This window comes from Channa argus, chromosome 18 (assembly GCF_033026475.1).
Source record: "Channa argus isolate prfri chromosome 18, Channa argus male v1.0, whole genome shotgun sequence".
NCBI classification, from domain to species: Eukaryota; Metazoa; Chordata; class Actinopteri; order Anabantiformes; family Channidae; genus Channa; species Channa argus.
The window spans coordinates 6,541,330-6,567,250 of record NC_090214.1 but is presented as its reverse complement, the minus strand read 5'-3'; the positions used below and the strand labels follow the sequence as shown (position 1 = coordinate 6,567,250).

Here is a 25,921-nt window from a genome sequence, read left to right as displayed (position 1 = left end):
TTCAGACACGCAATATGGGACAGCATTTGCATTGTATTTCTTCTTCAGTAAAAATAATTTAAAAAACTCAATTAAATACAGAAAATACAGAAAATTTTAAATAAACCAAGAAAACTTAAGAGTGGAAATAGCTAAGTTGAATGAATTTTACATTTAGTCCATTTGCTGAAAGATTCACAATTTTGCAAGTAATTTCTATCAGCTGGGAACTTGTCCCTGGATGACGTGTGTGTTAACTGTTTTAAAAAAGGATGTAAAAAATGTGTGAAACCAACACAAAAATGATGAAAAACATTTGCAAGAGAAGATTTCTGCTGTGCTAAAAAGATGATGATGATGACAATCAAGTGGACCCTAAATTCATTAAACACATCTTAGCAAGTGAGAAAAACTATAAAATGTGGAACTAAATGAAAATGAGAGTTCTGTTGCTCATTTTAATCCTCAAACAACAAAAAATTCACCCTCCTACTAAATATTTATGCACAGTCCCTAAACAGAGCATATAGTTAGACTCCATGTGCATCACTTTAGCATCTCGCAACAACATCCCATTCCTGAACACAAAAATAAAGCAAACACTACAAAACTCTAAAACATCATCTAAAAACAGCACATAGTAAGTAATTCAACCCCATTTCACACTTCAACAAGTGCAGGTCTGTGTGGTGTTGATACTTTCAGTCCAGCATAGCCAGGGTTGTGAGCCCACCCCCTCCTCCCCACCCCCCCAAAAAAGAGCCTCTCTCTCTCTGCAGATTATTCTGGTGTTATTATGAGAACTCAACATGCTCATTATGGTTGTGGCACTATTTCCAGGGTGCCTGTCCACACTGGTGTGCCAGCAGTGGAAATGCTTGCAGTGAAGGAATGACAGTGTGAGAGGGTGTGAGAAAGAACATTGAAGGAAACGAGGAGATATGAAGTGGACTTAGCAGACGAAAGAAAAGAAGATTGGATAGTGGCAGATTAAAGTAAAATGAAAAAATGTGAGTGTGACAGAAATTGCAGCAGACGGGAGCTTGTTTGACCACATCACCAAACCATCTCTACACAGGAAGGAGACAGATCCAGGGCTACAAACAACTGGAGAGAACCACCTGTAAAGGAAAAACACAAGCCACAGAAACACTCCACATATATACACACATGCACGTGTTCCTTCACACACTCACATTCCTTGTATGAACAGTCTTCTTGTGTGCAGTGAAGCTGAGAGAGACAGCACTGTCTGGTTCACTGCCACCACCTCCATAACCTCTGCCACTGCCCAGCATGAAAACACACCTACACAGAGGACACAGAGGTGACTGTCTTTATGACCTGTTTATTTGTTGAGTGACATGATGTTATTTAATGTCCTCATATGCTCTGAAAAGGTTATTAGTGTTAGCATTTTTTAGACAATTTAAAGTGTGAAACTTACACACACCAACACACACACAAACAGACACAATTACCTTATAAAATTTGCATCATTTTCATATGGAACCTATCATAATTTGGCCAATACCAAGATTAATCCCCATGGAAACAACAACGTGCAATTTATGTATAATCAGTGACATCCAGATAAATATAAACCATGAGAACCTTGTTAACACCCAACCAAGCCCAGTGCCCAATTTTCTTAGATTTCAGTCTGCAAAAGACTGTGGTGGTTGTTTATGTGCATGTACAGTACACAGCTTACACTGTAAACACTGATATGCAAACAGCCTGTGTTGCTGTTACTCTTGCTGTGGATCAAAGCACAGTCTTGTGTCCTCACTAGGCCCAGGCAGCAATTTGGGCTCAAGGCGTGGCCCAGCACCCATTGGGCTGTGTCCGCCCTGCGCACCAGTAATGACCCCTTCCCTATGGGGAGCTTTTGATCTGGGCTGCCTGTGTGCTTCAGCAGGGCCTATTTCTGGAGTGTGGGGGGGATAAAGAGAGCTTTCAGACATGGTGCCAATGACCATAATTAAGCAGCTTTAAGGGGTGGCAGTGAGCGCGCTAGCAAGCACAGAGTTTGTAATTTGGAAGCGGGAGGGGGCAGAGTCGCTGTGGCTCATTGGAAATACATGGTAGGGTCGGGTGGCACCCGGCACTGAAACACAAGGGACAGTGTGTGCGAAGGGAACTGTAAAGAGGATGTTAATGACTTGCGTCCATTAGCACCCACCCCTCGGGCTGGGTGAAATGCAGGGAGATTGCCATAGCTGACACTCGCAGTTGGCCCCACCCTAGCAGAGTGTCATTCAAGATGACCTTTTAGTACTTAAGGCCTTTTGCCGCCGGTACGCTTATTAATGAAACCAAGTTACTCACTCCGCAGCCTCCTCGGACACTTGTCCACTGACATTGCTGCATTCATCTCAACAGGCACTTGGTTGTGTGTAAGTTATTTGTGTTCAGACTTAGTGCATGTTAGGTGGTGTTTCCTACCATTTCAGAAATAATCCAGCTATTCACTTCAAATGGATTTAATTGCAATTAAAACAAGATTACTAAAAATGCTTGCCCGTTATATTAAAAGCATTATCCAAAAGATGATGGGCTGAGACCCAATGGGTGTGTTTCTCAGAAATGTGGGAGGCATTAGTACTGTTCATTCATTTGCTGTGTCAGTACAAGGATTTGTTCATGCACATTAGAAAAACTAAACAAAAACCCATATTTCCTCACTAATGTCATCTAGTCAGGCAAAAAGTTACTACTGATATTTGATATTTCCATCTGTGAAAGCAAATAGCTCACTGCAACATGTGTCTGCAGAATCATCGCCCCACTTCCTCAGAATAATCAACAAATCTTTCTGTAAGCAATTTTCACTGGAATTACTGAAAAACGAAGAAAAAGTCCTCACTATACTGTGTACATGTCCATGAAACGTGTCAAACAGATGTCAGGTGGTAATTACTGACTCTTGTGTCTTTAGTAGGCCTCGACCTGCTGTAGGCCATGACCCCTCTTAAGGTAATGGCAGCTAATCCAGGTGCTGCTCCCTCTCCTCTGTGTCTCCATTAACACAAAAACGGATGCAAAACTGATGTCAACGCTGATGTCACGCATGGGGAAATGTTACAACATATCTGCCTGAACTGGCCCAAAAGACATCTTTCCAGAAAATGACTAATATTAACATTTTGTTTAACCCTTCCACTCGCTTCTCTGTCAAAGCTCCCCTCATATTTTTCGTGATAAAAGGGGAGATGAGACACACCTGTAAAGTTTAATCGCAAAGCGGTTCTTAAGTCCTCACACCCCATTACTCTTATGGAATTAGTGTGGATCCCTCAGTGTCAACTTGCAATGCAGTAATAATTCCGCATGTTAAGAGCAGAATGATGCGCATCCCTGAAGAGTCTGTAGGTGCACTTGATGGGCAGTTCTGTCTGTGAGGGTGCTGCCCACCGTGTGTCACCGTTTCATTCATATGGTTCACCGGTGCATGGGGCTCTGGGTGGGATCCATGTGACCACCCACTCGTAGGGAGAAGGCGTGTAGTTGCTCGCTGCAACCGCTGGGTTTGTAACTTGACACCTGGATGTGCGGTGCATTTGCCATTGCTTTACCCACAGAAAACCTATTTAAAAAGGAAAGGGATGAGTCCAACGCTCCTGACTCCGTAACCCCCTCCGAAAGAACCCAGCTTTCCCTCCGGCGGCGCGTCCCTCAATCTGGATCGGCATAAATGAATGAAACGCAGGGGAATAACGACAGACAATCGCACAGGAAAACTCTCTGTCAAACCGGCCTGCCAGCAGGAATTTATGTCGGGCTTGACAGGCAACTCAACATGAGTTTTTTCCTCTGGAAGTTCATCTCAAGCTTGTCATATGTTTAGAACGGGCTTCTGCCCCCCTTGTAAAGGAGTCACGCTGTGATTAACGGATCAGGTTTTTGACTGCCAGGACAAATGAATACAAATGAATTTAGGCACCCGAAGGAGAGATTGCAGAACCTCTCATTTAGACACAAAGTAAGTAACATTTATTTGCATTTGTTTTAATGTTTCTGGGAGCTCTGAGGAGAGGGAAGGATCTGAGGAGAGACCGGTCTCTGGCAGGGACTGACTTATAAATTAAGGAAGTCCTGCACCGTGTGCTTACCTGTGATGTGCCGGCTGGCCGTGGTCCAGCTCTCCATGCAGCACCGGTGTCCACTGGGGACACCGAGGCTCTGTTTGGGTCTGTTTGTCATTTGTGTGACACTTATTGTAACTTTGCCAAAACGTGTACACTTATCCAAACAATTCCAACCTTTTTGAATCGAGCTTAAAAATACCACGCAGTGTGTATGTTACATGTGTGTTTGTGCGTCTTGTTGTGTAAGACAGTGTGTGACTGCCACATGTTTACTAAACTGACTCATCTGATAGTGCAGGCAAAAAAAAAAAAAAAAAAAAAAAAAAGCCCGTTATTCAGCCCTATAAAATTTTCATGCGCATCCAACGGACCGGTTTAGGTTTTGTTAAGATGCTTTCTGAGTTTTCAGTTACCATTCCGAGCTCAAAGCCACATTTATGCAGGGTAGTTAAAAGCAGACCCCCCCCCCCCAAAAAAAAAAAAAAAAAAATTGGACAACTAACTCCGCGTGAAAGAAGAGACAGCTTGTTAGATCTAGAGTTATGCTTTTGAAATTTAGTTTCTTTCTTGTAGTTTCCACGACTGAACGCGGTACAGCTATATTCAAGAAAACATCTGCACATGAGTTTTACTAATCTGACACACAAAATGCAGGTTCAATGCAAGTTTTTATAACATAGACGTTCACGGATAGTTTCAGTTGTAATAGCAACTGAACCCAGGGCTTAACTTTTCGTATAGGGATGGACATGCAGTAGCCAGCTGTTTCAATTCGCATCGAAAAGTCATTCATTCAGCACACCTCAGATTAATGTCTTTCTTTATCGTGTCATGAACATCTGGTTTAGTTACTGGGTCAGAGGCGAGATAGTGTGGATGCAGTCAGCCAGTGATGAGAGAGAGTCCGCAGATTTGAACATCTTTCCCCTAATTTTTCATTAGAACAAGTTGGCTGAGTAACGGCAGGGTTGTATATCACACCTGTCATCTGTTTGCGCAGAAAACTGTCTGTCAGGTGTTAAATTAAGAAATGTCTGTAATAGGTTTATGTCCTCATAAATGTTGCCACGGTCCCGCAGTTGTATTACTACATCATTTATTTTAGATGTGCATGGATTGCGATCTCCCAGTGAGGGACCAGCTGCGTGGAGCATCCTTCACCACATGTCCACACAGGGGCGCCCTTTATGTCTCACCTTGATTTTTTTAAATGTACTCATTCTTGGGCATTACTTTGATATATTCTGCTATACAATATACTGCAGTGTAGCCACAGCGACATTTTTATAAGTTAATAACTCTTCTTTTAACTTAGATAAACAAATTAAATAATCATTAGCTGCTCAAACCCAAGTGGAACAGGATGTAGACTCACTGAGTCACTTTTCTGTCATGTTGGGAATATTTAAATTAGCACCAAACTGTTGTGGGTCATTTGGTCTGAGGATATTTTTGGAAAAAAGGATATGTCCAAGCAAGTTTACCATGGTCTGATGAGAAGCTCGTTACACTGTCCTACTCATCAGCTCTGTGGGTGGAATTCTCCACAGTGGGTGTGTATGCTCAGGGGGGAGCATCACCTCTGGGAATTCCTTTCAGGGAATTACTAAGTAGTTCAAGCTTTTGGGGAAAAAAACAGGAAACTATACTGGTGTCTCGCTTTATTTTGTTGCTGTTCATCTCAGGAGAAGGTGTTGGTAGTAGTCGGATCAAGAGATGAGAATTGTCATGGGTAAGACAGTCAAGGCAAAGAGAAAATGAAAAGTAAAAACAAGAAGGCAGTAACGCAAGGAAAAGAATTGTAGTCACTGAATTTCTGTGGAAGTGACATTTTGAGTGTTACACACTAATTTTCTATTGATCACCAGGTCAGGTTGCTAACATTTTCCATTTGATAGAAAAAGTCAGCGTTACTGACGCGTGTGCTTTTCCCTCCTCTCTTTGAAATGTGACTTCACTGGTTTGCAGCACAATGTAAGGATTGTCTGGTGTAATGGATGACGTAAGAGGAGGTACTGTTCATCTGGCCTGTATTTTGTCCACTCAGCTTAGCAGAGAATTCCCTCAAGAATCATGTCATAGCTTAGTGTAGCAGTATGAAAACCACACCAGACAGAGTCAGTGTTCAGATCTCAGATCTGCTGATTTTAAGCTCTCCTGTGGACAAATTCCCCTCAGTGCGACAACCTTCAACTGTTCCACCGAGGGGAAAATCTTAACCTGTCACCTATACTTCAATGGTACCTTAATGAAAATCTAAACAAGCTACTGAAAGAACTTTAAATGTGAAAAGCCAAAGAAAACAGAGCTCCTGTTTCCCAGGAAATGCGGTCGAATTATCACAGATGTAAACAGCCTGAGGCACAGAATAAGAGTCATTTTTGCTGCAGGAAACAAATCTCAGCAGTCGTGACTCATTTCTCTCCTCAGCTGATAAGAAACGGACTGAGACCGAAGCCAGCTGGAAGTCTGAGAGATGCACAGTGATTCACACACATACACACTCACACACACATCTTGACTAACCACAGCCAGCTGTGTGTGGGGTTGATTGTGAAGGGGCTTTATTAGCAACGAGGAGGAACGGGAAACGTAGACAACAAAAAACGCACAACATGTACACAGACACCTTAATTAAAACCATTCAGGGCCAGTCGGGGAGGCAGCCACAGGTTAATGTGGAGGTTAAATGGAAGACATCTTTATTTCTGTTTTTGTTCAAGAAGTTCAGGTAAATATGTTTATGCAATGGTTGCCGTCTTTCCCACATTGATATATTTGGAGTCCTTGGCCCACGCCCCCATCTGCCTGCCTCTCTGTGACTCTGCAGCCACAGCTGCTATACACATTTCCTCCTTCAGTGTGTGCGTGTGTGTGTGTGTGTGTGTGTGTGACCATGTGTGTCTGGATGACCTCCAGTGGTAAACAGTGGCTCCCCCGCTTGTCACCAGAGTACGGCCCCCCACTGAGCACCCAGTCTGATTTCGCTTTGCTGCACACCTGAATATGGAGAGAGTGTTGAGATTCATGCACATGCGTGTATGCATGTGAATACTTATGTTAGTTTTGGGTGGGAGGTTTGATGGATATGTCTACCACAGTATTTCTGCCTTAAAAACCACAATGTGAAGATATGTGTTTTGGAGAGAGGTGCTCTCAGTTGTGAGTGTTTTTGCAGAATCCTGTTCCCATTTGTTATTGGTATCAGTAGCTCTATTACAAAGCATCTGGTTTTACTTGAATCTCTGTCTTGTTATGATGTAAAAACAATTATTACATTTAATTTTACTATCCTTTTATGATGATGATCAGCATTTTCATTTCAGAATGTCATGTTTTGTGGTCTTAAAAGACATATGCCATAGCTTTCCTAAGTGCAGCAGTTCTGTCTTTATTAAATTGCATTCAGGATGTTCCTCTTAGGACTGAATACAACTTTTTAAAATCCCTGGTACCACTTTCTAACAAAGTACCCTGTAAAAAAATGTTGGAATTTATGTTTTTTTGTTTTATTAAAGCCCGATAAATCCTTCTCAAATGTCTTATAAATCTGTTGCAAGTGTCAACAAGGAGAACATTTGTGTTGTTGTGTCGGATTGTGGAAAAAAAACATTTAACCCATTTATAAGACAAGTATGTCGAGTATTTATTATTAAAACCCCTGATTAATGTATTAACATTAAAGTCCACAGAAATATTACAGCAGCCAAAAGTGGTTTTCCCAATGTGACAACCTAAAACATGCTCCTATTAATGGCTTCATTCATGTAAAGCCTTAGTTGTTTGATTTATTGTTTTACGTGATTTATGATATGATGCATGATTCAGTGTCGTATGACTGTTTCAAACATCCTCTCTTCTCCTCCCCAGGAGAGCCCTATTGCTCTGTACCATTCTTTATTGTACTTGTTACCTGGGACTTACACAAGTACACTCTGAAGGTAAGACATGGTTTCTATGCTTTTCCATTCAGTCACATTATCTTCTCTCCTTTTGCCTCTGTGCTTACAATTTCACAGGAGGAAGCAAACTGTAAAAATATTGGAGCTCTGGGGGAGACTTTGCAGTTATTCTTTGCCTGTTTGGTCATTGCCCAAGCACGTAAACACATAACTATGAGAATTGGGCCAGCTGTTGTCATGACAACAAGTGTTGAGTAAGCTAAGTTGAGTGAGCAAGGGAGTGATCAGATCATGGATTCAAATATTACATACACTAAAAGATATTCTCTCAAAACACTGAGAAGTGTTACTTCTCAGATTTACAACATTCAGTACAGGAGATGCAAAGCAAAGTATTTATCATTTATGAGTCCATCTACTTCTTTAAAGTGAATTTAATGTTTTTTATAATAATAACCCATTAAATGAAAATGTAAAGACAAAGTCACGTGTAGTAATGAACTCACTTTTTAAAGAATAAACACCAAACATTCGCTTTAATGCCTTGGTTCACTATAAGCAGGCTGCCAGGTTTTGGCCACAGAGCAACAATAAACAGCAGAAAGTGTTAGCAATCAACTGGAGAACTCAGTGGAGTATGTAGGATCCAAAAGGAGTTGGTAGAGACTAAAACCAAAACTAAAACAAAGATCATATTGGACTTATACAACGATAATGCAAAACATTAATATTAAGGGTCATGGAGGACAAAGTTTAGCATGGCCTCTGTGAGCAGTCTGCAGCTGCACAGCCCTACACAGCAAAATGTGATACACTGTGTGCAGAGAAGTACACAAACTCAATACTCAAGTTAAAGTATGGGCCTAAGAAGTTCTCCACTAGTAAGTACTGGAATCTTTCACTCAAGTAAAAGTACAGAGCAGAACACAAGTATTCCGCTGAGAAAACTGTATTTTACACAAAGCTGATTATTTTAATTGGCAAGACATGTACAGTAATTAATAAAAGAAATAAGGCTCAATGATCACTATTGGTAAAGGTGGAGCTGATTTTAACCAATTTTTTGGTTAACTACCTTTCAGCACATAATGACTCATGATTGGGGTTGTGGCTGATGGGTGTACAGGCCAGGGGCACAGAGACATGTGAATGTGTAGGTAAAATTCTGATATACCAAGCAAATCATATCATATCTATTGTCTGTGCATAACACTCGGCATAAATAAGATAATCCTTAACATTCTTTGATCCTTAGTGAGGAAAAAGAGCAGTGTCAGAAAACAATATTTTATAAACAGGGTTCAAAAAAAGAACATCAAAGATTTTTTTAATATCTTTTCTAACAGGAAAGTAGATGTTTGCCCACATGCATAATGATCTTTAACAAAAGCTCTGGCTCTTCAGTTGGCTGCATCTGATGCTGACTATTATCTGTCTTACAAACTTTCCGAAGAGGCAAGTCTCTACAAACACTCAGATTTGCTCTCTCCTGAATCACCCTGTACATTTTTTTGTTCAAAACCTTCGAGAGACAGACAGATATACAACAGATATAATATAACCTTAAAAAACTTGAGGGTGATGCAGTCCTTTCTTTAGGGAGATGGGATGGAAACTTGAGGCTGGGAATGTTGCTCCTGTCTGTGGCTTTTGTATAAATTTATGTTAGAATCTGTGTTAGTGTTTTGACAGGTTCTATGTACTACATTAAAGCTGAAAGTGTGCCATACTGTTTAGGTATTTTATGTATTTGGAGAACACATGGCAAAGCTTTCAGCCGAAGGAAACAAAAATTAACATACAAGATCTGCCTGGATGGGATCATAAAAACATTCAGTGCTCTACATAGCCCTTGTATAAGTTGGCATAATCAGGGCTAAAACCAAAATCCATCAGTGCTCGGAGAAAGTGCACATAGAACTGCTTATCAAACCGAAAAGTTGGCGATCGACCTTAGAAGGTCAATAGGTGAATCTTGAGCAGGCTTTGAGACCTTCTGAATGAAGAATGTTGGTGTATGATGAGACCTCCAATGTAAAAGATTCATTTTTATTTTATCAGATCAACACAATGAAATTGCAGTTTCCGTTCAGATGGGATGACAGTTGTCCTACAAGAGAGTGTAAGCATCTGTGTCAGTACTACAGATAGAGCCTCCAACAAGCTATTATTCATATCACATCATCAACCCTTAATATAAGACGTCCAGGTGGTTTTTCTAGGGACTTGCAGACTTCAGGGAGGATGTACATCACCAACATGACAGGATATTCTTTTGTCAGAAATTTATATTCAGACTGGGAGATGTAACTCTTACTCAGAATAACTCTTTTTTTACATATCACAGGTTTTTTTCAATCTCTCAAAAGAACCCCACTACTTTTATTGCTGGTTTGAGCACACTGTCGTTCATTTGGCTCATTGTTTTCCGTGTCTTCTCTTGTTTTGAATTGTCTATTTCAACCAGTTTACTAAATGTTTAAAAAAAAAACATTAGGAGTGGTCTGTGGCCCACAGTGGATGTTGCTGAGAGTCAGGAGGTCTATAAATTAATCTTAATGTTGCTCTTTTGGATGTGTAAATAAGAATCAGTTAATGAGTTTGCCATGTCAGCTTAAGAACTGATACAGTATGTCTATGTTGTTTAGCTACTTGTTTCCACAGCCCCCAAGTGGCAAAAAACTACCCTAGAACTGCAACCACTAACTGCAGGTGCAGTGTACAATGGATAATAATGCAAATACAGTTGGATTTTGATTGTGTTTATCTTTCATGCAACACTGATGTGTTACAGCATGAATGGGCAGCCTGGCAGCCTCTAGCCATGCTGGATTTCACTTTTGACTTTTTGGTTGATAGGAGAAGTTGAATGTGATCGTCTGGGCTACTTTTTGCACAATTTTTTACTTTTCCCTAATTAGTCCAGTGAATTTGCTCCTTGTCTTCTCGGGCCACAGAGTTCAACAGTCTTGAGACACAGTGACTGAAAAACAAATGTCATGTCAGTTACAACTACAAGGCTGAAACATTTTTCCAATTAATAACGTTCAGTTATAAAGGCCACATTTACCCCACACCCCACTTCAGCTTCTTTAGTCCTGAATCTTGTCGGTGCATTTCTCTCACAGACACCCGGACAGTCCACAGAAGGGATACATTCCCTCCGCCATCTTTGCTTGTCCTCCTGAGAGGTGAAGTTGATGACTTTTTTTATTCTGTGCCACTTTCTGAGACTCTGCTAAACGGCCACTACTAGCACACACAGCAGTTATCAGGTACAGGCAAGAGGCAATGCCAGTGCCAAACTGCTTTTAACGTGGAAAAACTCTGATCACCCTGTTAAGGTGAAGTGTGTTCCACAGTATCACTCTTGGCAGGACTTGTGGCTGAAACCTGGCTCAGTGCTCACCGAATGCTTACTCTTTTGGAGCTCACACCTATTTGGGATGTGGCATTGATTATATTGCAAGAAAATGTTATTTGGTTAAAGAGTTACATGCAAGCAGAGAGTAGCTTTGTCCTCCTATAACAGAACTGCAACTAAAACATGAACTAGGGGGTCTGCTGCCCCAATGGTTAAACCACCTACTGTATCTCCACAGCCTCTGAGGATGTTGCATGTTCATCAAAAGCCAAATGCCAAGTCTAGAAAATATGTAAACAAACAACATTATCACTAATTGAGTACAATTTGCTCCTTATTCAAATAATGTGATAGTTTTTTTCAGATATTTTCAGGACATCTGTCAAATCTCACAGGTGAATTCTAAGTTGATTCCAAAATCTGACATTGTGAGAATGCATGTAACGTATTGCCATGAGGATGACTTTTTCCATTAAGAGATATCATAAATGGCTCACTGTAGACTATCGTTGGCCAACCAGAGAGTGTGTTCGAATGAATCGGTGACCTCATCCTCTACAAGGGATAACATTTCAGAGTGAAGAGCCTTGGACTCTCTCTCTGTCCTACTTGAGTGACTTGGCAGAGAGTGAGGCTATGAACTAGAGCCATGTGTTAAACACAAGTATGCTGTGTGTCTGAAACCACATGCTTAATGTATGCTCCAGTAATAGTGCAAGTGATGTCAAGATGTGTGGAGAGAGGGTCTATGCAGAGAACAGATACATGTAATGCACCTCCTGCTTCCCTGCCAAGTAGTATTGTATTTTAGTACATAGGAGACCACACAGAGAGAATCTACAGTGTAAATGAGTATACATTATACCCCATGTAGGTCTCATTTCCTCAGGCTATTTTATAAAGCTCTAATGTTGATGCAAGGGAAAATCTTAAAGCCCTATACAGTGCATGGAAATACCACAAAGCAATGGCAGTGTAAGAGAGGCATGTGTATATTTGGATCACAGTTCACTGTGAAAACGTAATTGTGATTAGGAACACATTTGTTAAAAGTTGTTATGCATCAGATGAAGTCAATAATTTCAATCTGGACAGTTTCTTGTCAGTGAAGCTTAAGTTTGTGAAACACGTACTGTGTTAAAGTTAAGAGCTCTGAGCGGCTTCCTCCATCAGGTTGGGTAACTACCACTGCTACTGAGGATCAAATTCCTGCTCAAAACATAGTATAAAAAACTTTCCAAGCAATTATATATTTCCAAAATCTGAGCCTCTCAACAGTGGTTTAATGAAGCAAGCCTTGTATTATAGAAAGACAAGCGTTTCATTGAAGTCCTCACTCTCTATGGCTTACCAGAATGTCAACTGTTGGGACATCCCATCTGTCTTTCCCCTCATCTTTCCCATTTTCTGTCATCTCATCAACACTGCTTAGCCATTTTCTGTCTTTTCACAAGCAGGGCTTCTATACACATGTCCCCATTAGACAAGGCCCAGTAACCACAGGTCAGAATGAGCCCAGAGACAATAAAGATGATGAGGGGCCTAGGTCCGAGATCACAGGTCATATAGAGAAGCGCTGGGACCACTGAGATTGAATCACTGCACAGAGAGTTAAAGCTGGCTGAAAGGCTGGAAACTATGTTCTGCCTCCAAGTAGAGAGATGATGCACTCACTTATGGTTACGATGCTGTGTTCTGAATGTCCACACTGACTCCATTGATGTGGGGGGGAGTAGAGAAAGAGTAGAGAGTAGAAGGGAAAGAGGAGGTTGTCTGATGATGCCGATGTTCTTTGGTTCGTTAGTCCACTATGGTCTTAAAACAAAGAGGCCATGCCTTGCAATCAGTGAAGCAAACATTCCAGCACATATACTTTGATATGCACTCAGATTTACTAATTGGTGTGGGAGTAATGTTGTTTTGCCACCAAATGTCCATTTATTGTAGCACCTGAACTCGGCTTCTTGTGCTTCAGCGTTCCCAAATTCACATTTGTTAAAAGAAGGCACATTGATATGAAAATGTGAGCTTGGGAATAAACTCCAAGCTGCATAATCATCACTATGCCGCTGCCTCTTTGCAAACATTTGGCTTGTCTGCTGTTTGCATATTTGTCAGCTTTTTACCGTATCCAACTGTGCATCTTTTCCTTTTAATGGTGCATGTTGGCCAGATGGTTACTAGGAGATGATTAAATCCTTTGGTCTGATTGTGCTTTGCGTTCCTGGTACTAGCTGCTTTCGCCTTGACTAAGATGTTTCACACTTGTCTCTATTGGCCCTCATGTTACTATCAGCAGGGAGTAAACAAAGTCTTGGTTTGTTCTGTGTCTCCAATAAATTTCAATATGATGAGGCTAATTACTGACACTTGACACAAAAATTTTAGTATGTTGAAGACATAAATATGTTGGGGGTAGTTGGATTTTTTTGAATTGATGTAACTTCACACTCAGTTCATAAATGAAAATGTGGGGAAGGTTTCCGCTATATTTGTCTATATAAGTACTGCACCATTTAAATGTTACAAAAAACAAATGTTCCTATTTAATTTATTTTCTCAAAAAATAATCTGATGCTGAGAGGACCCATGTGACCCTCCTCCTAAAGCAAAGGAGACAAAGGCATAGCATGTCACTTTTCAGAACAATGCACAGTTCATCCAGCAAAGTCCGGGAGGCAGAAATTTAGCTAAGATTGCACGTTTGTAGCCACAGTGCTTTGCTCTGCAGACCGGCAAGACAATACAAATTGTGAGCCCATGGGTTGGGTGCAGGTCTACAGCTGTTTTATGCTTCACAAAAGTCAACCAGTCAAAATTAATCCACAACTTGCCATATGCCTTGCAGAGAAATGTGAAGCTGTAAACCACTGACCTTTCATACAAAAGCCACCACAGCACCTCAGAAACATCTGCCCACCACGGTCACTCAACACTCCCCAACCATCAGCCTAGTTTGGCTCTATACATAGTCATTTGTTTTGGCCTAAACATGGATTAGACCGCACACAGAAGCAGTTTGGTATCTTCAAAACCAAATATATTATTTCCTGGGTTTTATTTTTTGCTTCAATCATATTTTTCCCCCCATTTCCTAACAACATCTGTGTGTCTCTTTGTGGTATTAGTCAGCCTGACAGGGCATATGACGATGAAGCTGCCATGCCTGTCATGTGTGATAAAACACAGAGAGGTTTTATTTTGTTAAGGGAAAGTTACTGGTCAATTGCCTTATGTATTTAATCCAGCCACCACTGGCAAAGACGTTGTGCTGTGCTTTACTCACTTCAGGAAGACTAAATTGGCACAATAAGTCTTAACAATTTCCCTCTTCATATATGCTCTAATTTGTACATATATTGGTCCCCTCATACATAGGTTAACTGTTTGTTCATGTTAGTGACATGAGTGTTACCACACTGACCACAATTGTGTTGCAATTACGGATGACACACTTGGGTCTTTACCAGTGTACTGAGATTACAGAACATACGGTATAAAATTTGATGAACTGAAAATGTTGTATATCTCTAAAACCACTCTCACTTCTATGCAGATGTGGACATCCTTCAGACGTTGGGGCTTAAGGGGGAGAAGCCGTCTCCATCGGTGCCAGCAGGGGTCATACCATTCAGATCGGGGATCATTCTCAACCAGCGGGCGCACATCGAGGCTCCATTGCGCTCAGTCTTTCCAGCCGCCACCTGGCCCAACCTGGCACTGGTCTTGAGTGTGCGCTCACACCGTGTCAACAGTGCTTTCCTCTTCACGCTGCTCTCAAGGCGCAGGAAGCTCCTACTTGGTCTGCAGCTTGTTCCAGGCAATCTGGTCCTTCACACGGGACCTAATATCTCGGTGGCACTACCCTATAATCCCCACGATGGTCAGTGGCACCAGCTTGCAGTGGGAATTAATGGACAAAAAGTGACTCTATATGCCTCCTGCGGAGAGCAGAGTGTTCACGCGGACTTTGGGTGGGAAAGTGAGGAGGGACTGGCTCCAGAGCTCCAGGGCTCCTTCCTGCTGGGGCGAACAAGCGAGCAGCAAGCTTCACCACACTTTGAAGGAGCCATCTGCCAGTTTGACATGGTCCCTTCTGCACAGGCAGCTCACAACTTCTGCAGGTACATTAAAAAACAGTGCAGGGAAGCGGACACGTACAGGCCTAACCTTTCACCTTTGCTGCCAATTTTACCACGAGAAATAAACATCACAACCACCGCTGCTACCCCGAAACGTGGTAGCCAAGAAACATCCAGAAAGTTGAGTCTGGCCAGAGGTGTTGCTGCTGCTGCTTCAGCTGTCAGATATACAGTCCACACGCAAACAATAAAACCCAACCCTAGGACAAGTTCTACACACCTTCTGGGAACCGCGATGCCAGTCACAGTCCAACTTGGTTTAGCTCCCCCACCTCCCAAGGCCAGGACTGAAACTGTCACAGCACCACTCAAAACAAAAGCACCCCCCTCAAAACCACCAACCCCATCACCCTCAAAAGCTCCAAATCAGAAACCATCAAAATTTACACCCCAAAAACCCACTCCTCATACCAGTTCCAAAAAGACAATTACAGGAACAGACAAGAAAAAACCTACTATTCCAGCCACTACCAGCACCAAACCCTCCAAAACAAAGCCTGACCCTACCTTATCAGACCAGGATGCAATAGCAAAGAAACCGCAACTTTCCGCAGCCAAGAAACCATCTCCCAAACCTAAAGTTACTATATCCAAACCCTCACTGACAAAACCGAAAACAAATCCTGTCAAAGTTGTCCCTTCTAAACCAACAATATCCAAAGTCAACCCCTCAAAATCATCAATATCCCAAACTACAACTGCTAAATCCTCCAAACCAGTCTCCAAGCAGGTCACGAGGCCAACAAAGCCAGGCAAAACGACAAAGACACCAGTAACCCCACAACCTACCAGACCTTCATACAGCACAGTAACACCACCTGCTACTGATGGCTTCCAGAGCTGGGAGGTGCCACCTACTCAGTTCTCTCTGCTGGCTGGACCTATAGGACAGAAAGGAGAACCAGGCCCTTCGGTAAGAAGCTGCAGCCTGTCTGTTAAGGAATGTGTTACATATTAAGTACATTTACAATACTTGCATGCATGTGCTTAAGCGTACTTTTATTTATTGGGTAAAGAACTAAAACAACATACTTTATAGATGTGAGGTAAGACTACAGAAGTGTATAGGTTAATGTAGGCAACATTTCCTTTCCCATGAAGGTTAGAAATCCTGCTCCACACAGAACTCTCCAGGCCGGGTGTGACATGTCAGGTCTGACGCTTTGTCGCCTCTGCACCAGATTCCTCTGTCCTATACGGAGAAGAGGTCACATGCTAGGTCAAGGGTCAAAGCAGTCTGTAAATACTATCATTCAGCTTCCCAATGTAGGAATAAAAATGGGTTAGGCCCATTATATATGAAGGGAAGAGAGAGCAGTGACGCAGGTGGGGCCAGTTTCTCTCTCGCATTGGACTAGATCTCAGTTGCATCTTGACCGACCATGTGAGATCAATTTTAGCGTCTCTGATTATAGAAGATCTTATTTATGTGTACACTGTGACACACAAACGCACACATACCTGCACACACACATGTGTGCTTCTCAACAGAGCAGAGACAGATCAGCTTTGGGAAATGTATCATGTTATAAACTACACAGAGTTGACTACACAGTTGTCAACCCCTAAATATTGCCTGATCAGTCAGAGCTCAGTGACTCCTCAGCACATTGTGGGACTGTTTGTACTTTATTTAAAGCTGTCCTTTTGACTGAGTCATTTTACTGTGAAGTTTGAGCCAGGCCTGCATGTTTGATACGTGTGCCCTGCTCATTCTTTGTAGTGGTCTGTAATTTTGCCACTGTAGATTGCAGAGTTCAGGGTGTCTAGGTGTGGCTAATTTACCTCTGTACTGATGTTCACAGTAGACTTGACTGTCATTATGGTGAACCAAATTACTGCCATTTGGAAAGCACTACCTGCAATCTCAATATGAAGTGCTGTGGTCTCTCCTAGAAAACAGATTGAGATCATTTACTGAGGCCCTTTCTGACACACTTACAAGTCCTAATACTATGTTGTGGCTTTTTGTCATCTAATGCCAATTATTTTTTAATTTACAATCAATCTGAGAGCAATGTTTTTAGCACAAATCTGGGCATCCTGCAACTTAAGCATCCTAGTTTTGGCCAAAAAGATAGATAGAGGCCAAAGAAAAACACTGGTGGTGTTTCGACCCCAAGCTCTGTCATTCATCTTGCAGTGTCATCTAATGAAAGACACAATAGAAACAGTTTCACCACATGTTATTTCACAAGACCACTGAGCATTAAAGTTTTAAATTTGAAATTTGAAGCTGGCTGAGCTTACATTTATTTCAAAACTGCAGTAACCTTTAAAATCTAATGCATAAGAACTGTAGGATTATTTGCCTTAGCACTTAAACATAAGCAGCTTCTAACCATTTTAACTTTAAATTGTGTTAATCGAGCATTAGAGGAAATTAGAGCAAGTTTTCACTGCACTGTATATTAACATTGCTTTTTAAAGGAAATCGTAAATCGTGCATTATAAGCACAGCCCATAAGTCTACTCTGACTGAAAACAATGTTTGCCATCAGGCTTTTTAAAATATGATGTTTAGAAAATGCTTAGTGATGTAAGAATTTCACGAGACTATCATCTGCTTATCTACAGAGGGACAAGAGTTTTCTTGGAGAGAAAGAACTGTGTTAAAGATGAACAGGTGCAAGGAGAAAAAGACAGTAGGAAGAAACAAACATGTCTGAGGAAAGGCCAAAGCAGGGGGTGGAAGTGTGAAGATGGAAGAGGTGGTGTATGTTTAGGTTGACAGGCCCTTTGGCCACCATAGAGAACACCACCTGTAACAATAGGGGTGGTCACAACCATAGAGGTGGTCCTGGAAGAGATGGTAGGGGGCATTTCTTTTCATCAGGACAATGTAAACCAGATCTCAGAGAGACATGCAGGTAGCAGCTATGATCACAGTAACCTTTAGACTTTAATGTTTGTATAAATGGGGCTGTTATTTTGAAGTTGAAATTGAAGCTGTCTCTTCTTCAGGTTCATAGCCCTTTGAAAATTGAGATAGGACAGGATACGATGTTCACATTAGTAACTGAACTTTAGAGCAGTTCTTGGTCTTTAATAAGTATGCATATCTATGTTCAGACATTAGTTTTTAAAGCATATTAAAAATACAGTAAAGCATTTTACAGTGAACAGGCTTTTACACACATTCACACAAGATTCAGAGCTCTGCAGCTAACTCTTGTCAGTGACAACCACTCTGTTTTTTGTCACCTCCTCTGCCTCCCCATTGATTAAAATAAAACAAATGAGCACAAGGCTGATGTTGCCACACATGAGCATTGAGTGTTGCAGGAAACAATCTGTTATTTCTAGTATTTCTGGGTTTACTGCCAAGAGAACTTCCTGGTGGATAAGGCTGAACTTGCATCACCTGGTGATGGTATTAGTTAAAAGGGGAAAGGCATCACTTTTCATCCTGCAGGCACTGTGCAGCTTGGAGAAACACACAAAAGAGTCTTACTGACTTTATAGTTTGATTGCTTAGATATTAAGTAAGATCATGTGTATACTGTCAGTATGTGGCACTGACCGACTGCACTCTGTCTACAGGGACTGCCAGGACCTCCAGGAAAGCCAGGTCTGCCAGGCAAGAGGGGTCCTCGGGTAAGTCTCCGCTCGCTCTAAAACACTTTCATTTCCACACAGCTTTTATCATTACCAAAATTTTCTTGATGCGCCATATTAATAGGACTTTTTATTCAGTGTGGGTATCTCTTATAGTGAATACGGATTTGTCTGTGTTTTTGCTACTTCTGCTGACGTACATGTTGACTGACTGCTTAAACACAGTGAGTAATAACCCCCATGAAAGAGAAGTGACTGAGAAAGACACACAAGGCAAGGACAGAGAGGACTGTATCTGTGTCTTCCAACCTAGCAGCCAAAGTCTTTTGCAAGTCCGTTTTCCGCAGCTACAATTATAACCTGCCCAGCAAGGCTACTTTAAATCGCTCCCATGACCCAGCTGACACACACATACACCCTTTCACTTACTCACACACAAAGTTTTACTATGCAGGCAGATTGACCATATTCAGCATGGGGCTGCGAGTGCTGACCTCCCAACCCTGAGCATAAACAGGAAAGCTCCTATAAAGACGGCCTTTCAAAAGGCTGCCTGTGCCACAGGATGCCTAATAAAAGCACTGTAAACAGACAGGGAACACATGGCTCCATTGGACTTTCTTCTCTTCACTGAGTTGTTGCAGCAGGCAGCACTGACACTTCATAGGAATCCTATTCTGTACTAATGAACGGCCTCTTTCTCCGAGATAGTAAAATAGATATAGCCTCACTCTTGGGTCTTCTTCTGGTGTCTTTTTTCACTCCCTCTCTTCTTCTCTAATGTATAGACATACTGTATGTTTTATAGCAACAATAGCAGTGTGGTTTGAGGAATGGCAATATTGGTCAACCACTTTGGTCTGACAGACTGAAATAGCTCAACAACTACTAGATAGATTGCCATGAAATGTGGTACAATTGTCCATGCTGCACTGAGGATTAACCCTAATGGGTTTGCTGAACCTGTAACTTCATCCCTAGCACCACTATCAGGTTGAGATTTGTGGTTTTGAGGGAAATATTTGACAGCTATTAGATTAATTACTACTATACCTTCTGCTTATTGCTATCATGTTAAACTAAGCACGACACAAAGCATGGAAAACAATTTACCTGCTAAACAGGAGGATATTTGTCCTATAATTAGTGTCATAAATTGTACACAAACTTGTAATACAATAGAGTTCAGTTCTGCTAAGCAGCTTAACCACACCCTTGTTGACACTTAGTCCTAGCTTTTTACAATGTTAATTAGTAGACAAGCTATTCCGTCAGTTCAGACAATAGAATCTAAATTCATCAAATAGAAATGGTCTGATATTTTTAGTGATGTAGTGTTGAAATTTGCTGACCTTGTATATTGTGCACACATAGTTTATATATTTGTATGCTCATGCATGTGTGTGTGATTTTTTTTTTGTGTGTGTGTGTGTATTTTAAATTACCACTCACTGTGTCTGTGTCTCAGACTCTTAAGCTAAATTCACTATGATTCCCCCACCAATACAGATGTATAAGGAGGTCTTTGTCTGGCTATAATTAAAGCTATTTAAGCTCTAGCGGCACCTCCCATTCCGTCTGTAGTAGCAGTTCCACAACATCAGTCCCACTTAAGTGGATATTTTTATGATCCAAACCAAACTTACCTGGAATACAACTTTAATTGGGCTTAAAAATCTAGGCACGCAGCCTGGTAAAGCCAAGTATTATCTAAGAGTAATTCCAAGTGCAACTACTAAGCAGCAACTTTTCTTGAAGTTGAGTTTAACTTTAGTCAACAATTTGTTCAGGAGTAGAAATCAATAAATCAGTAAAAGGATAAAATCCTCACAAAATAACAGTTTGTATACAGTAAACACTGCAACATAATCTTTCCAGGTTTAAACATAAAATATTTACAAGTCTAACTCTCGCTCGGTATAGCCTCTATGTCTGTGTCAAAACTCATTTATCAGCAATATGTATCAGCCTATCATCTTACACTGATTTACGTCCTGCTGGTTTAGACATGGCCTTTAACACCACAGCAAACAAGCTGTTGAACTGCCTGTGGCAATGTCAGTGGAAGTGGTTGGTTTGCAAAATGCAAACAATGAAAACAAGCCTCTGCAATAAAAAAAGGCCCTTGTGAGGCCCACTGGTTTCGATGCCGCCTTAACCTTATTCTTGTCTATATAAAGAGTAAGACAAATTATGGAGCTTAAACATTTATCACTTTTAATTGCTGCTGCCAGCACGCATGTGCAAACACTGAGACGCGTATACACATACTTACACACTTGCAAACGTGCACTCGTAAACACGTTTTCTAAATTCTTCCATTTTTGGCTCGATAGAAGTGTGGTTTCAATTTGGGAAAAGAAATGTACTTCTTGATCACTGAAATAATTAACTCCACATCTGAAATTCACACTGCAGTTTGCTTAGGCTGAGGCTCACACATGGCACTGCATGATTTGATCATCAACTTCTGTGAAAAACGAAATTCCAGTCACAGTTTTGTTTTTGCTGAATAAAGAGCAATTCAGTTTTTTTTCCATGACCTTCTGTAGCCTTGGATAACTGTCTGTATGATGACACACAGAGCACCATTGAGCCTGCTGAGCACCACCCGTGAACCTTGACCTCTGACCCCAGGCATGTGAGTGTGAGACGCCGTCGCTACGGCAACTGCTGTGTCAAATCAGACACCTTTGGTAACTGTCTGAACAGTCAGGGCCAGTTCTTTTGAGTCTGTTTGTAGGTGTACACTGACGGCGACGGTGGTAGAAGGGTGAGAGGAAACGTGTGGTGGATGCATTGTGCATTCACAGGCCTGTATCTATCTTAGTAATGACAGCATGTGTTTGTCTGGAGCCTGCTGGCTCAAAAGAGTCTTTGTCCTCATGCTTTTCTGTCACTAAACAAAATTCCCCCACATTGCTTCGCATGTATGTAGAGCTTATTGAGATTCCAGATCAACATTTCAGGCATAAACCTGGAAATCCATGAATATAAATACATTGTAACTGAGTAAAACGTATTAAACTCAGCTTTGAGCAGTGAGTTGGGCAGTTTTGGTAACAACAGGTGACACATCAGCTTTTTAAGGGCCTGTCTAATCCCTAGAGTAAACTGTGTATATGGATCTCTCCTTTGGAAGATTACTGTAATAAGCACCAGGAATGAAAAAAGAGAACAGCCTATTTCTTTAGTTTTTCAATTCTCATTTGGATAGTTTAATACATTTTTAATAAGTGTTGGGCATCCACTTAAGCCTAGGTTTCGATTGTAGTTTTTAAACTTGTCATGAGTGTTATGAACTATTACTTATATCGTAATGCTTTGGAATATTTCCTTTCTCTTACTCTTTGTTTGGATTGCTGTGTGTTATATTAAACTCTAAAAAATTATAAATATGATTTTATACAGTATAAACAGCTAGGCTTTTTACCAGTGCAGCATAAATCATCAGGCCCTCCTGCTTCTGTTGTTTAGGAGTTTTACTGTAATTTATGTGGGATTGAGTTGCAAATTCTGCTCCTTTTACTCAGCAAAAGCAAAGCTTGCTATTGAGACTTTAAATAACAGCAAAATACTAAATTCTGAGAGGCTAATTTACTACTGTGTGTGTGTGTGTGTGTGTGTGTTTGTGTGCAGACTTTAATTATGATGGCGTTCAATGGTTTCACATGCTCTTTTGATCTACTGTTAGTTAATCAGTCATTTCCCTTTCGGCTCTCATTTGGCACGGCACCACACAGATCTCTTTCATCTTTATTATGGTGACTGTATATACATTTAAACTCTTTATGGGGTTGTGTTTCCAGCATATACCATTAAAAGTGCTCATCTAACGTATTTAATGTGGGAATTAAAGCTCGGGAGGGATGCCATGCAAGTGCACAAATTAAGTATATATTGGTATATATTTAGTACTTCTTGAATTCATTTGTGTTGCACATATGCTGTTTATGTAGAATTGCTGACATTTAAGCCTAGAAATTTATATGCCTCAAAGCTGGAAGCACACAAATTACCATAACTTAAAACATTAGGAGCTATCATTTATAAAGATCTTGACCATTTTTTCTCAGAATGAGAAAAAATTGCACCGAGCCCGCAGTATTATCGCCACAGGAACCACAGTACCGCCCTGCTTCGCTGTTCAGAGATTGGTGGTTTTTCCATCTGATAGCCCTCAGCTTGTGTGCACCCCACCCTGGTCTTCTCTAATTAGGCACCTGTTGTGAGAGAAAGGGACACGACATTGAGGCTAAAGCACTGTACCAAATGTTAGTACCAGCCTGTGCCTACCAGTGTACTGCCCAAACGGCGGTAAACCACAGAGTTAATTTTGAAACATGTAATTGAAATGTGTCTAGTTTGTTTAAGCTTATTTAGGGCACAACAGCGTCCCTCTACACTGTCTGGACAAAGTAACTCTCAAGAGGCTGCATAAAAACAGAAAATCAAAGGGGAAGAGAGCGTGGGAGGAAGAGGGGTGAGCTCCGTAAAACTTGAGAATCTTTGGAATGAAACAATTGTGTTTATAAATCATAAATCATCAGGTTAAAAACAGATACGTTTTCTTTTTAATTATTTGTTTTCAGATCTTATCAATGTTGTATTTTTTGCCATTAGTGTGTTGGGTAATCTTGAGTGTTCTGTGAGTCACAAAAAAAAGAGAACACCTTTACTCGTACTTAATAATATCCTGTTCATTCCTGTGAAGCTCTGTTTCACACGACCCAGACACGTCCGTCATCAAAGTACCCTTTGACATGAAGAGCAGTAACGCCAAAGGGCATTTATGCTGTCATGTCTACATCTAACATGTCTGTGTTTGAAGCTGTATAACTCAGCCCAAACCCCAGATTACTTTTTTTTTTTTTTTTTTTGCTGCCTGTCTGGATGTCTGTAGATGTTGTTTTTTTATGCTTCAGATCAGATCACTAACATAATGGCTTCCTGTTCACCTCAGTGAAATTCGCTGACCTGGATCTTAAAGTAGTTATGGCTCTTTTTCCGCCCTCTCTGACTTGCTTGACCCTTAGTACAATACGGAGAGGCAGGTTAGGGGCCAGAGGGTTCCACACCACGTGGAGGGCACGACGGAGGTCAGACATGTAGGAAAAAGTCTCTCAGAGCAAGAGAAGGTAGACAGACAGATAGATGGGTGGTGGAGACATAGCAGCACCCCCTGGGATTTAGTCTGACAAATGCTACTTAAGCCAAAGAAAAACTAGTGTTGATTCATCCTCCAGCTTAAACATGTTCTGGTAAATCTTCCAGTGGGGGTGCTGGACTTGGTGAAGTGTTTCACATTACCAGTATGCTGCTATTTTATAACTCAGTTGTGCTCATTTTCCCAGCAATAGCCAACGCGAACAGAAACACACACCAGCACAGGAGCTCAAATTGTTATGATACAGGATGATCTGCATTACTCATTAAGATGCTTGGCAAATGTGTGTCAAGGGGGGCTGTGGAGTGTGAGGCAACAGGGGGGCATGAAAACCACATCCATATGGTGAAGCAGCCTCAAAGAGCCCCATTTTCCATAAGCCTCTACCCCTATTAGCAACCTCAAATGCTTCACCACCCAACTCTCTCACACGCACACACACAAACACACACATGCACACACATGCACACACAAACACAGAATAGATGTATAGGAAAATAGTTTAAGTAGCATGAAAGCTGAGGTTCTCCAGACAGTCTGATCCCCCACACTCCCACTTCCACCTTTCTGTGCTCTGACTCAAAGTAGCAAACAGTGGCTTTATACCAATATTCGATATAAAACAGATTAATTGACATTTAATCACCATTTGTTTATGTTTTCTTCTTTGCTTTTCCACAGGGCGCCCCTGGTCCCCACGGAAATCCTGGTCGGTCTGGTCCACCTGGACTCAAGGTATTGTACACACTGATGATCATAAATTAACCTCTCTTTGCTTTCTCCAACACCCCAGCAGCCATGTTGATTTTTACACATGAAACAAGGGCCTTGAGGATGTGTCACCTTTTTTAGTAAATCAGCCCCAATCCATAATGTAATGGTGTTTTTCTAGGTGAAGGATCAGAGCTGACACTACAAACATGAAAGATCTTAATACTGAGGAGATGTATCACATTATGTTATATTATTTTAGAACACATTGTGTTATTGGGGTCAATGTAATGATTCCCCCTCATATTTAAAGTTCTTCAAAGGATCTTAATAATTTAAGCTTTCTGAGTTATTGACCAAATATTTTACAACACTTTGTCACCGTCTCTGCTGTTGCTGTGTAAAATTAATGCATGTCTGTGTGCTTCCACTTCAACTTGAGCCGAAAGGGCACTTTGACCCATAGGGAGTTGAAGTGATTTATCAGAGCCTCGGGAAAAGACCCCAAATAAATCTGTCCACATTTTACGTGTGAACGGTGGTGACCATGCCTGACACAAATTCCCTTGAGGTTCTCATCTGATTGTGTGAACTGATGTATGCCTTAGCAAATACCCATCACCTCTTGCATGAATGTCAACTGTCGTTACACCATCTAACCTCAACGCCGGGCCCTGACCTTCCCCGGTCACCCAGAGTGACTGTGTTTGCCCTTGTCCCTCGCTGATGTAATTTATATTATTCATTTTCTTTTCCTCATTTTCCTCAAACTTCCTCCCATATGTATGTAACTCTAACCCATCTTACCGCTTGTGCATTGGCTGGAGCAGTGTGACATCCTGGGAAGAATTCACCAAGACTTAGATAAGACGATCAACTTACTTTAATTTTTACTCTAAATATGAAGCTAAAGCCAGACTAAAAGAAAAAAAGACCAGGAGGGAGCGGCTTGTCTGGAACTCTCTGAATGTAACTAATTTACCAGTGACATACTTCAAATAGTGTAA

General features: G+C 41.2%; 1 protein-coding gene across 1 annotated transcript in view; it reads left to right on the top strand.

The window, feature by feature from the left end:
• The first annotated feature begins 3,516 nt into the window (after positions 1–3,516).
• The window catches only part of col27a1a (collagen, type XXVII, alpha 1a), a 65,718-nt gene continuing 43,313 nt past the window's right edge, over positions 3,517–25,921 (top strand). Inside the window, exons 1-5 of the mRNA XM_067485013.1 lie at positions 3,517–3,964; positions 7,941–8,011; positions 14,893–16,391; positions 19,022–19,075; positions 24,885–24,938. Of these exons, the coding sequence (XP_067341114.1) occupies positions 3,912–3,964; positions 7,941–8,011; positions 14,893–16,391; positions 19,022–19,075; positions 24,885–24,938 (1,731 nt within the window). The 5' untranslated portion in view covers positions 3,517–3,911. The remainder of the gene's footprint in view (positions 3,965–7,940; positions 8,012–14,892; positions 16,392–19,021; positions 19,076–24,884; positions 24,939–25,921) is intronic.